The sequence below is a fragment of the Oncorhynchus tshawytscha genome, linkage group LG32 (genome assembly GCF_018296145.1).
Source record: "Oncorhynchus tshawytscha isolate Ot180627B linkage group LG32, Otsh_v2.0, whole genome shotgun sequence".
Taxonomy (NCBI): Eukaryota; Metazoa; Chordata; class Actinopteri; order Salmoniformes; family Salmonidae; genus Oncorhynchus; species Oncorhynchus tshawytscha.
The window spans coordinates 7,107,693-7,120,816 of NC_056460.1; the positions used below are offsets into that span (position 1 = coordinate 7,107,693).

The following is a 13,124-nucleotide window of genomic DNA, read 5'->3' on the forward strand; positions in this document are numbered from 1 at the left end:
ACAAATGAAGATGGACTGAAACAAAGGGACTACCTAGACTTGTTCAATGAGAAACTCATTTTCATTTCCTTTTGCAAAGCATTTTGAAACGTTCTCTGTTGAGTACCCTAATGAACATGATCCAGGTGATAGTAGAATTAAACATGGAGTTCTCCCCGAGTTTTTCCCAAAAAATTATAAAATCGATACTTCTTTTGTTTGTGACCATTTTCCTCAATGTTTTGCCACAAAACTCTCCAGGTGCCCATAGTGCTAGGGCAACACGGTGACACATGGCCAGCTAATGACACCGACAACACGGTGATGTCATGCTGCAACGCCTCTAGTTTCAGCAAAACACGATCAGCTCAAGAGCCACGTTATAGACTCATGGGATATCAGAAGCCAGTTTAAAATCGGGGAAAAATGCAACAACAAAAAAATGATATAATTATGTGTAAGCCATCAATTGTTAACATTATAAAGCATACAAATTAACATGTTTCTCAGGTTGTGAGTGATTGAGTGGGTGGATGATTGATTGGTACATATGCAACCAGTCCTACCCGTCCTCCATGCCAGGTTGTAGGTAGAGGTGGGCGTGGACTGGTCGTAGCCTCTGGATGACGTGGATACACAGCCTCTGAAACATCTGATGGGGGACAACAGGGTAGAGAGTATGAGTGAGTGAGTGTGAGTGAGTGTGACCGCCGAACAATCTGATTGGGGTTCTCACCTGTCGAACAATCTGATTGGGGCACTTGATGAGGATCTGCATGGGCCACCAGTTGTCATCAGCCATGCGGTCCAAAAACCACTGAAAGACCATGACAACAGGAAGTTAGCAATTACCCCGCTAATGAATGAAAACCATTTCAGCACAATGTGTTCCCAGATTTGTCCTTCAACAAACAGTCAATTCACCTCGCAGGCCGCCTGGCTGTTGTTGAATTGTTTGGTCAGTAGCTCGATCCACTGCAGCATGGTGGGCTGAAAACACAGACAAAATTTAGACAAACCCTTGCTACAGACCATCTTCCACGCGGTAAAACAGAGGGCAATTTTTTTTTTTACAAAAATATTTTTTTTTAAATCACTGAAAAATTAACCAGACCGCAATTGAGGCTGGCAACTAGAGGGAGCCATCCACTGACAGTAAGGAAGGACAACTCACCTTTTCCTTGGAGTGAATGAACGTCTCCAGGACAAATGATGTGCTAAGCTGTAACCAAGGAGGAGAAGTGTGAGAGTGGATAGTATATTCAAAAAGTGGAAAGATAAAACCATAAAAATTAAACGGTGAAAAAAGTCAAGGATTTTAAAATGAAGTTCTACGGTTGAGAATAAGGCTTTAGTGGAGTGGGGTCGTACCTTGGCAGTCATGAGGGAGATGGCTTTGGGGTCTGGTAAAGTGCTAGGGATGCTGCTGCAAAGTTGCCACATGAACCTGTAGGTAAGAGTAGAGAGAGTGTCACAACACTGATCTCAGACCAGTTGATCCACCAAGGCAACACTACATCCTACATAACTTGCACTGTAACTTGCAATGTTAATAGATCAAGACCACATTTGATTGCATATGAGCTTTAACTGAGACAGTATTTCATAAGTAAAATTGATTTGGTTATACATTTCAGGGTAAAGTCAAGGGCACACAAGCAAAGTACTGTTAACATAAACTCCCAATTATATCACATCTGTTTTCTAGCTTCAGAAAAAGTACAGTCTAGACGGCTAGTACAAAAAGTCACTGACCCAAAGTACGTGTGCTCGAAAATGTTCTTGTCCTGGAGAAACTGCATGTTGTCTTGCCAAATCCACTGAGTAGAGAAAATAAAATAAAAACACAGAATAAGTATTTCAACGTTTCGAGAGAGTAAAGAATGTGAGAAAGGAGAGTGCTATGAGATTGTGACCAGCCGGGTACCTCGAGTAGATCTGGAGAAACGTCAAAGTTGAAGTCCTTGCCATTTTCCTCCTCTAGCTCCACTCTCTTGTAGAAAAGCATGTAGGCGCTGTGGGTCTGGAGTGCGAGACACGGGACAAACTGTCAACTTTAAAACCCATCGGTTTTTAAAACTACATTTAAACATGAGAAAATGATTTTACAAGGAAACTGACCTTCTCAAAGGAGAAGTCCATGAACTTGTCGGTGACGGAGTCATACGTTTTTGTCTAAAAGACAAATATGTAGGCGAGACAAAACATTTAACTCTTTAAAAAGGTATTAATTAACAGTAAAACATTGAAGCCGTGTATTTTTTGTGTGGATTTACCGTCATCTCTCCACCGAAGCACTCGGAGGCTAGCTGGGCTGAGTCAAAGGGCTTCACCTCGGCATCGTTGAATAGGTACCTGAGTAAAGCAAACAAATGACGTTAATGAGAGTCGGTTGTATTCCCTAAAATTCAAAAGCATCCACATATTAAAAGGCGTGTCGTGAATGAATCTCCATGTAAAGGGACAATAAAGTGTATCGTGAGACCTCTATTTAATTTTTTTTAAATTCCCCCACTGATCTGATTTCAATACTAGAGCCAGAGATATTCCTCACCATTTGTTATTCTTGTAGGCGTGCGGGTTGACGATGTCTCGGATGAAACTGTAGTAATGGCCGCCGTCGGCCGTGCCCGTGTGAACCGTGACGCCGATGAGGTCGTACTCGTAGCTCTCCGCCACCTTGGCCTCACCCTCCTCCCGGAAACCTGTAGTAGGACATAGTGGACCACATCAATGAGCAACCCATTCCTCCAATTATTGGTCCAGCTAGCCTCTGATAGGCTAGATAGATGAAGATACCAAGAGGATAAAAACTTTATATTAAATCGCCAATAAATCACTGGGGAGCATTCGAGGTGCAGACATTACTTTGTTTTCAGATATTCGTTTTTCTATCCAGCACATTTGTCCTCTTTCTACAGACTGCGAAAAAGGAATTATCCGCAAATTGCTACTCAACCCGATTTCAAAACACACCGACTAGTACAGTGATACAAGTGAATTTAGTACAGGGCCTATGAGAACCAAATCATGCAGTTGGGGGGGTCTGTCGGAACAGGAAGTGACGCGTACCCTCTTTCCTGTCGCCCTTGGCCATGAGGAAGTCCTCAGTGTAGGGGGTCATGTCGAGGCGCAGGGGGAAGGAGAAGTGCGTGTTGACCTTCTCCTTCATCATGGTGACCATGTTGAAGGTGTAGCGCATGGTGTTGAAGCTCAGGATGCGAGGCAGCTTCTTGAAGCACGCCCTGGAAAGGAGAAGGATCGAGAAAGGGAAGGGAGATTAATATAAGCACAGGTCTTCTACAAAAAAAAAAACTAGAGACGTCAATAAGTTATTTTTTTAAAATGGGAAAACCATCATCAACTAGTGGAAAACCAGCCAACCATTCCAAAAATGTCTAGTATACAACTACGACTGCCAGTGTAGGATGGTTGGCTTATTTTCAGTAGAAACCAGCAGGGTCCTCTTCATGAGGTTCGCGTCGACTCACCTCTTCTCTGCGCGTACTTTCTTGCCACACTGGGAGCAGGTGTACATGTTGTCCCCCTCCAGAGTGTCCTTGATGGTCACCTCGTCCAGAGATTCCTGAGGAAACACGAAGACAAGTCTCTAGCAACATGCCAAGCAGTACTATATGCCCACTAGAATTAGGAGCATAGAAAATACACCGGACGAACAGAGTCCGACATAGGATGACTTGAGGAGAAGTTGCCATTTGCAAGAGTAAGAATTCCAAGCTGAATGGAAGGAGGCAGTGTGATACTACAATGCTATGAAATTTGAGACGTGGGATTGGAAAGTAAACCCCAGTCTATAACACTTGGTTGCACTTCTAAACGACGTCAACGATGTTGATGGCGATGTTGTCCTTACGTAGATGTTCTTCATGTCGGCCACCTGGCACCTGACTGTGTAGAACTCCTCGGCTGTCTGACTCACGTGGTCACAGTCCTGTTGGACGGGAAAATCAGTTGAATGAGAATGTGTGTGTAAAGCCACACACACACACAAGTGCAATAAACACACGTAGGGCAACATTTTGTAGTGAATTTTTGTAGTGCCAAGGAATAGTGCAAAGTGCACAAAAAAACGTAAACCTCGTAATCAAGCAGTGTGGTTTAATGCGGTTTATGATGAGTTTTGCACTTTACACAACTCTTTTGCACTTGGGAAACGTTGCAGGTAAACATTTAAAGGAGTATAGTGATTCTTACCAGCGAGACCACATTGTTGGTGATGACCCCTCCAAAGAGCGTCTTCACTGTGTTTTTCAGGTCCTGGGACATCTCCTCTATCTTGGTGATGAGGTCGGTGAAGAACTCGGTCATGTCCTTCTGCTCGCCCGTGTTCAGGGGCTGCTTGTCCATGGTGTAGGTCTTACAGAACGGGCGGGGGTTGTACGCCTTCCTCTCGCTCTCCTGGAACGAGGGATGGAGAGCGAGGGGGTAAAAATGGAAGAAAGAGGAGCGGAGCAAAATCGAAGTAGCAGGGTCTCCACGGGGACAACGTCAGTTTGTTCCCGTCATGTGGACGGAGGAGCTAGATGAGAAGGGTGTGAGACAGAGGGCTGAGAGAGAGAGAGAGACCGGCTGCGTACCATGAGATAGGTGAACATCTTCTGGAGCTCCAGCAAGGTGGTCTTGTGCTTAATCTCCTCTGCATACTGGGGGAAAAAAAACCCACACAACTCTCGTTAGCAAACAACATTTGCAAATACCAACATCGAAAGCATTCTTCCGGGTGGCAGAGGGAGTGAAATAGCATGTGTGGGATGAGCATTCTTGCGCAAAATGGCTGCCGTGGATCATCCGAGTGTGGATGAGGTGAAATTGCCCTCATACAAACTACAGCATTGTGAAAAGGGAACCACGGTAATATCATCCATTACAAATCGCTAATATAGAGCGAGGAGAGAGAGCGAGAGAACAAGACAGGGGGGAAAAAACAAAGAGGCGTAAGAAAAGCAAGAGGGAGAACAAGAGAGGAACGATAGAACAAAGAGAGGGAGTAAGAGGAGCACAGTATTTAGCGGACTGACCTTCGCAGTGAAGACGGCCTGGCGTGCCTCAGGGATCATGTAGAGCTGTTGGATCGTGGAGGCCAGGTAGCAGGTGGCCCCCAGGTTAGTGAGGCCCACGAAGCGACACTCGGCACGCACGTCGTCGTGGGGCCAGTAGTCCCACTTGTACGGGGCGTGAGAGGCTGTCAATTAACATTAACATAAATATTCATATCGTTCAGGGGCCTAATAGAATATACCGGATCTAAGATTATGTTTGATGATGCTCAAATATCTTAAATCATAGCATTTTCAAAAAAAATTGGCTTTGAACCTTAATAAACCAACTTGGTTCACTCATTTGATCCGGTAATGGAAATCCATGGAGCAGACATTACCAACAGACATTGTGACATCCGCCCCTAGTTTCAGATTCTGTCAGCCAGCACAATGTCTAATTCAATGGCCATTGTATTCCCTTGGGCCCTCCTACCAATGCATTACTCTCATTGACAAATATCCCTAGTAGCATTTTCAACCATTCTTAAAAGGTCCTTCTCACTCTGCATGTGCTGGGACATGACCCAGTTGTGAAGCAGCCTGTAGTTCTCCACCGAGCCCTTCACCGTCTCCACCAGGAGGTCGTAGGCGGCGGCGCGGGCCGCATGCGACTTGCACTTGGGCTGGGCGCGGTCGGCCAGGCTGGGAAGGAGGAAGAGGAGGTTGTGGACGTCGCGCAGGAACTCCTGGCCCTCTCGGGAGAACTTGAAGGGGGGCTTGTGTTTGAGGACGCTAGTGGCGAGGCGCAGGAGGCCCGTGAGGCCGTCGTCCTCGATGGCGCCGTCCTGCTGGTCCAGGATCTCGCGGCTGGGGAGCGGGAGACAGGTCAATGTTTGAACAAGCAAACTTTAATTGTAGAAGTGGTTTAAAAACAATATTGTCCCGTGTATTTGAACTGAGCTGGCCTTAATTCTCCAGAAAGAATGTGGACAACGCAAGTCATCACACATTAAACATCTATTTCAATAGAGACCTCGGTTGTGTCTGAAAACGGCGCCATATTTCCTATATAGCGCATTTCTTTTGACCCCGGCACATGGTCCCTAAGGCAGTGCACTAAATAGGCAATAGGACGCCGTTTCAGACGCAGACCAGGTCTTGGATTCATCTTGGACTCACCTCCGTATGCAGTCGGCCAGGTGTCTGGCTAAAGCATCCAGATCCAATAGAGTGGTTTGGCTGGCGTCTTTGACGTGGATGTTGTCGATGAGCTTGCACAGCAGCCAGAAGTACTCTTTACAGCCCGTCCTCAGCACGGGCTCCTCTTCATAGTCCTCCACCTGAACACATGACCACACAGCACATCAGCTACAGAGCCCCCTTCATTTATATTAGACATGTGTAACTTGACGTGGCCTAGGAATTGAATAACCCACAACGAACACATTTGTTTTAGTCAGTATACAGTACAAAACAAATTGTGCTTGTGTGTGTGTGTGTGCATATGCATCTGTCTATACGCGCAAGTGTTTATGTGTGCTGTACCCACCCGCAGTGGTTTGAGGGCCTGTGCGTCGGGCAGGAACTTGAGCAGCGTGGAGGCGGCCAGCAGCAGGAAGGACCTGTTGATGGACTCTCCTCCCTCCAGACCCGACAGGGACAGCTTGTACAGGCCGTTACACGCCTCGTGACGCACCGCCGTCTGAGAAGGCACACTCACGTTAACCCATTCCTCTATTTGATGTTGTTACCAAGGTCACACGGATCGATTGGGTCACAGAATAGTTAGTATTCCAGTGGCATCAAAATAGAGACAATATTTTGGGATGGAAATACCCACAAATGTTACACCGAAACAAACTGAGGGGGGGTCAGTGTCTCATTATTCCCCCAGATCTCACCTCCGGCACCAGCAGGGTGAGCTTCCTGAGCCAGTCGTGGAGGTGGTCGCTGTCGGCCAGACCGGACTTGACCGTAGAGCAGCAGTGGGCCCAGCTCACCAGCAGCCACATGGAGTAGTGGGTCACTGGAACATAGGAATAACATCGTCATTTCACATGTCTAATGTGTCATTCCTAAGAACAATGTGCTTAAGCACATACAGAATGGATAGGAGGCTATGAAAGCTCTACTTTCAGTGCAAAATGTTTGTGTGAAAAGAAAAAAAAATGTGGCTTTTAATTTCTCATGCTGATTAACATTTAAGCATATGTAAAACGTAGCTCACCTTCATGGCGGGACCGGTGATCCGATTGGGCCTTCAAAACTCTGCAGGTGAGACAGGAAGTAAACAAAGTCAAGATAGGCTGACGGAAACCTTGAGTACAAAAACATTTCACACCGATACCCCATGTCCATACGACAACACAACTTACAATGAATGCCTTCCTTCAAATTCAATAATTTGTTCCCTGTCTTCAAATTCAAAAGCCTTTCTTGGCATGGAGAGTGTGACCACATACATTGAGCCACAGCAAACATACTTTGTAGTTAAGTACTACATAGCACGCTAGTGGGTAGTGTGACCACGGAAACACAGGCCTCGTCTTCGGTGTACTCTCACCTGTGTGCTAGGTTGTCGTAGGTGTAGGCCACGTTGATCAAGCGCTGGATCAGGTTGGTGCCTTGGACAAGGCCCAGGAAAACCTGACATGGAAAAAAAAAAAAAAAATCAAGTATTACCAAGTATATAAGATACAAATAATTACCCATGGGGATAGTTTTGAAGTTCGTGTAGAGGCCAAGACACCACAGGGAAGGAAGTAGAGAGAGTCAAAATAGCTGTGGGCAATAGAAGACTGCTTCAGAGGGAGAGAAGAGGCAATAGAAGACTGCTTCAGAGGGAGAGAAGAGGCAATAGAAGACTGCTTCAGAGGGAGAGAAGAGGCAATAGAAGACTGCTTCAGAGGGAGAGAAGAGGCAATAGAAGACTGCTTCAGAGGGAGAGAAGAGGAAATAGATGGGGAGACAAAAAGATGCTGCAGGACATTCTCTACTACTTTCTACAGAAATGTTGCCTTCACTACAGAAATTAAGTTGAAAAAAAATGTAATTAAAATGTTTTATTGATTTTTTTAACGGTTATTACACGTTTCTGTATTTCCTGGTTACGTCAAACAAAACAATACAAAATTGATCGCTCATTTCTCTTTTAAGTGCCTCAGCTGTGGAAAGAAAGGCTGTGTCCCACACAGAAATAGTTAAGGATGGCAACTCTCCCCACCCAGCGGTGAGCATAAGCTGTTAGCATTTAGCTGAGGGACCAGTGTACCTCTGTGAGGCGGGGGATGTGCAGGCCCTTGCCGTGGTCGCCGGCGGACTTGCGGGACTTGCCAGGCCAGGCCCTTTTGCGCTGGCTGTCGGTGAGGCCCGACCAGGAGAAGACGTCGTGGTAGGCTAGGTCCAGGTCGGCCGGGTCCACCGCAAACTGGCAGATGAGCTTAAGCAGGCAAGCCAGGCAGTCCAACAACCACTGAAGGAGAGAGAGAGAGAGACGTGACCCGTGTTAACACTTAACACTAACTACAGAACATTGTTTTTAAAAACAATGAAGGACATGGTTTTATTTCTGACCTGTTCATTACCCCCCCATGTTTTTCATATATATTTTAGGATTGTCCACTTTGAAATTGGAAATCATCCGCACCTCATAAAGCAGTTTTCAATGTGTGAAAAACTTTTTTTAACAGAATCATTACCACTCGTCATATGACTGTAGAGTACCGAGACTTCACCTTTATTTAGTTTAATCTATACAACCCATTCTATTCCATTTCTCCCACGTATTATAATGTGTTTCTGATCCACCCACCACTGTCCAAGACTCCTGGTCCTTGGGCTCCAGAATGGCAGAGTTAAAAATCTCCAACAGCAACTGAAGACCTCCAGACGACACAAACTGTAAAAAGAGAGCAACAAAAAACAAACAGGAAATGGAGTTGACGTGATGGATAAGTGGTTTGTATAAGTGTGTACAGTATGAGAGTTAGTCAGTTTATAAAGAGGCGTACCTTGCAGCTCCAAGAGTTCTTACTATTCTCTATCTGGTCCTCGCTGGAGTCGTCAGAGTCTGGGTACAGGTCACTGTAGCTCCCCTGGACACACACAGACAACACAGGGGTCATTCATATGCGTGTTTGAATCATTGAGCAGAGCAAGGGTGTGCATATGTGTGTGAATGTGGGTGTTCATGAATGAGAAAAAAAAGGTGTTCGAGTGACAAAGTATATATATATATATAAATAATTAGTCCCAGTAGTACCGTGGACTCCCGGTGGATGCGCCGGTTGGGCTTGCCCAGGGCCTCGATTATCTCCAGGGCGTACAGCAGCTTGTGGGGGCTCTTGATCCTCAGCAGGTCCTTCCAGCACAGACCCTCGCCTCCCTACGGACAGACGGAGAACACACACACACACACGAGACAGGACGCATATCTTTATGTTGTCATTCATTGGTGAGCAAAGTGGGTCAGAACAAGCACGGCTCATTGAACAACTCAACTAAATCGGCAGGCCCTTGATATGTTGAATGAGGTAGGTGCGTGACGGGCTGAAACGAAAATGTACACCCCTGGGGCCCTGGGAATGTTTAAGAAATACGAGCAGAAACGAATGAGCAGGATGCAAAGGGATAAGCAGGCCAGCATGAGCAGGGGCACAACAGTATTGGGGAGAGTGACGGCGTGTAAGGGGAGCGTGACGGCGTGTAAGGGGAGAGTGACGGCGTGTAAGGGGAGAGTGACGGCGTGTAAGGGGAGAGTGACGGCGTGTAAGGGGAGAGTGACGGCGTGTAAGGGGAGAGTGACGGCGTGTAAGGGGAGAGTGACGGCGTGTAAGGGGAGCGTGACGGCGTGTAAGGGGTGCGTGACGGCGTGTAAGGGTGCGTGACGGCGTGTAAGGGTGCGTGACGGCGTGTAAGGGGTGCGTGACGGCGTGTAAGGGGAGTGACGGCGTGTAAGGGGAGAGTGACGGCGTGTAAGGGGAGCGTGACGGCGTGTAAGGGGAGAGTGACGGCGTGCAAGGGGAGAGTGACGGCGTGCAAGGGGAGAGTGACGGCGTGTAAGGGAGTGAAGTGACGGCGTGACGGCGTGTAAGGTGCGTGACGGCGTGTAAGGGGTGCGTGACGGCGTGTAAGGGGTGCGTGACGGCGTGTAAGGGTGCGTGACGGCGTGTAAGGGGTGCGTGACGGCGTGTAAGGGGTGCGTGACGGCGTGTAAGGGGTGCGTGACGGCGTGTAAGGGGAGAGTGACGGCGTGTAAGGGGAGAGTGACGGCGTGTAAGGGGAGAGTGACGGCGTGTAAGGGGAGAGAGGCGTGTAAGGGGAGAGTGACGTGTAAGGGGAGAGTGACGGCGTGTAAGGGGAGAGTGACGGCGTGTAAGGGGAGAGTGACGGCGTGTAAGGGGAGAGTGACGGCGTGTAAGGGGAGAGTGACGGCGTGTAAGGGGAGAGTGACGGCGTGTAAGGGGAGAGTGACGGCGTGTAAGGGGAGAGTGACGGCGTGTAAGGGGAGAGTGACGGCGTGTAAGGGGAGAGTGACGGCGTGTAAGGGGAGAGTGACGGCGTGTAAGGGGAGAGTGACGGCGTGTAAGGGGAGAGTGACGGCGTGTAAGGGGAGAGTGACGGCGTGTAAGGGGAGCGTGACGGCGTGTAAGGGGTGCGTGACGGCGTGTAAGGGGTGCGTGACGGCGTGTAAGGGGTGCGTGACGGCGTGTAAGGGGTGCGTGACGGCGTGTAAGGGGAGAGTGACGGCGTGTAAGGGGAGCGTGACGGCGTGTAAGGGGAGCGTGACGGCGTGTAAGGGGAGCGTGACGGCGTGTAAGGGGAGCGTGTGTGAGAACAGGTGACGTACCGTGTCATCGGCGATGTTCTGGAAGGCCAGCAGCATGTTGGGGCAGGTGGGCAGCAGCATGAGCAGCTCCCAGACGCGCCTCGACAGGTTTTCAGCATGGAGATGCAGCTCCTCACATCGTAGGTTCTGGAGAGTAAAATAAAATTCATCTTTATTTAGATATTTGTAACGTGTTATTTTCTGCTGTCACAGTGACAGAACACACACACACACAGCAGCAGCCTTGGAGCAGTACTATAAACACAGCCGAAGGCAGGCACAGACTATAGTCAATACCTCATTTTGATTCAAGTAATTTTGTTAACGTTCTGGTCAGATGAGTGTTAGATGTGAGGAAGTGAAGAGGGGGAAGAAAGAAAGAAAAAAAAGAGAAAAAAGACAGAGAGAGACAGACAGAGACAGAGAGAGACAGAGGAGGGAGAGAGAGAGAGAGAGAGAGAGAGAGAGAGAGAGAGAGAGAGAGAGAGAGAGAGACAGACAGAGACAGAGAGAGACAGAGAGAGACAGAGAGAGAGAGAGAGAGAGAGAGAGAGAGAGAGAGAGAGAGAGAGAGAGAGAGGAGGGAGAGGGATAAATGCATGCAAAAGAGAGTGAGTGACGTACAAACAGCACACTGGATAACCCCTCTCTGAGTCCCTGTGAAGGGAGAGACTATAAAAAGCACTGACCGCCGGGTGACTTTGCATTTCAAAACGAGACGGCTCCCGCCGCTGTGACTAAAATATACACGTTGACAGATGAGCGCCTTACATCTTATGTATTACACACCCGAGGCTCAGTCCTAAATGGCAACTTATTCCCTACACAGTGCACTACTTTCGACCGGAATATATGAGCCCTGGTCAAAAAAAATAGTGCACTATCAAGGGAATAGGAATGGCATTTGGGACACACCCCATGCAGTACGTTTTACTGGACTATCAAACGACTGCCAGAAGACCATTGGACAGTCGTGATGCATTATGCATGATGCACCTGGAAGGAAGAGCCTACTTTATATTCTGGAAGGGCTTTTTGTTCAAAGACTATTTCACATTTAATCGGATGGAGAGTATTTCAAGTCTGGTTTCTATGTAGCTGTTTCCAAGCTGCTTTTTCAAACGCTCTGTTGCATTCTTATTTCCTTAGCTATATTATCAAGGGTATCTAATAGACAAAAATGAACAACAATGAACAACAATGAAACCCATCCCCAAACATATCTACTCCGTCACACACATTTTTGATGGAGATGCCGAAGTGGACTCTTCCCCCCCAACATACAACCCCCTCACACACCGCGTCCTGCCAAACCCACTTTGTCTCCGCTCCACCTACACACACAAACCATTGGACTGTAAAGGGCCTCCTCTCACAGAGCACTGGGGGGCATAAAGCAGGCCAGCATCTCACATACCCTCAACATCCCCTCACACACAGCCCTAAACCCATGCCCCCACAACACGCATACTCCATGACCCACCTCGGGGCTGTCTCCCAGGGCACTGGGGGGCTTAAAGCAGGCCAGCATCTCCAGCAGGTCGAACAGGGTGGTGAGATGGGGCTCCTGGAGCAGCAGTAGCATGGGGATGTGCTCCTTCTGGGGCGGGGGGAGACACGAGGCCGGAAGCTGCACCCCCTCGCCCTTACGCTCCCGCCGTGGGGCACCCAGCGAGACAAACACCATCTGTAAATGAGGAGAGGGAGAGGCATGAGTGCCATAGCTGAAGGGGCCAATCGTGTGTTATAGGCATTGCGGCTTTGAAAGCCAACGTTCCCCCGTTCGCAGAGATATCGTTCACGTAAAACGCTGCATATGGTCGGCTCAATCGGAAATGGCCTTCAAAAAGCCGCAATGCCTAATAACCTGCGATCGGTTTGAAATCCCCGGCGAATATTTACGCCTAAGTGCAGACTGCCAAGTGTGTGTAGGTAGTTACCTGCATGTCTTTGAAGCCCAGCTCATGAAGGGTCTTCTCATCGTAGTCCGTGGTGAGCTCATGGCCAGAGGAGATCATTCTGACCGGGCCCATCAAACCACCTGACGGAAACGCACACAAACACACGTTAGAAACACAGACTGGCGAAACACCCAATACTAAAAGCGGCTTCTGATCCATTAACTTGCTCCTTTCCCTTAGTGAAAAACCATGACTGAGATCTGAAAGGACGGTATAGAAACGGTGTAATCCTTCCTTCTGAGGTGATTACCTCAATAGATCACTGAAGGAAGTGTGCATTTTTAATGAGGGGGTAAGGAAACCATTCGCTACATAAGAATTGCCCTTCGGGACAAAAAACGAATTGATTTCAATTAA

The 13,124-nt window shown here is 48.0% G+C and overlaps 1 protein-coding gene across 6 annotated transcripts in view; it reads right to left on the reverse strand.

Annotated features, from left to right (window-relative positions):
* Positions 1–13,124, reverse strand: part of LOC112230365 (ubiquitin carboxyl-terminal hydrolase 34) — a 59,778-nt gene that overhangs the window by 18,020 nt on the left and 28,634 nt on the right. For all 6 annotated transcript variants that reach the window (XM_024396628.2, XM_024396627.2, XM_024396625.2 and 3 more), the window contains exons 27-55: positions 12,747–12,847; positions 12,290–12,493; positions 10,828–10,953; positions 9,241–9,363; positions 8,990–9,073; positions 8,791–8,877; positions 8,251–8,451; positions 7,543–7,625; positions 7,207–7,247; positions 6,881–7,005; positions 6,529–6,681; positions 6,159–6,319; positions 5,542–5,846; positions 5,019–5,182; positions 4,578–4,643; positions 4,195–4,398; positions 3,854–3,931; positions 3,471–3,565; positions 3,052–3,224; positions 2,534–2,684; positions 2,256–2,334; positions 2,101–2,154; positions 1,907–2,002; positions 1,735–1,799; positions 1,351–1,426; positions 1,154–1,201; positions 904–969; positions 716–796; positions 546–631 (exon numbers count right to left, since the gene is read on the reverse strand). In XM_024396628.2, coding sequence (XP_024252396.1) covers positions 546–631; positions 716–796; positions 904–969; positions 1,154–1,201; positions 1,351–1,426; positions 1,735–1,799; positions 1,907–2,002; positions 2,101–2,154; positions 2,256–2,334; positions 2,534–2,684; positions 3,052–3,224; positions 3,471–3,565; positions 3,854–3,931; positions 4,195–4,398; positions 4,578–4,643; positions 5,019–5,182; positions 5,542–5,846; positions 6,159–6,319; positions 6,529–6,681; positions 6,881–7,005; positions 7,207–7,247; positions 7,543–7,625; positions 8,251–8,451; positions 8,791–8,877; positions 8,990–9,073; positions 9,241–9,363; positions 10,828–10,953; positions 12,290–12,493; positions 12,747–12,847 — 3,376 coding nt within the window. The remainder of the gene's footprint in view (positions 1–545; positions 632–715; positions 797–903; positions 970–1,153; positions 1,202–1,350; positions 1,427–1,734; positions 1,800–1,906; positions 2,003–2,100; positions 2,155–2,255; positions 2,335–2,533; positions 2,685–3,051; positions 3,225–3,470; positions 3,566–3,853; positions 3,932–4,194; positions 4,399–4,577; positions 4,644–5,018; positions 5,183–5,541; positions 5,847–6,158; positions 6,320–6,528; positions 6,682–6,880; positions 7,006–7,206; positions 7,248–7,542; positions 7,626–8,250; positions 8,452–8,790; positions 8,878–8,989; positions 9,074–9,240; positions 9,364–10,827; positions 10,954–12,289; positions 12,494–12,746; positions 12,848–13,124) is intronic.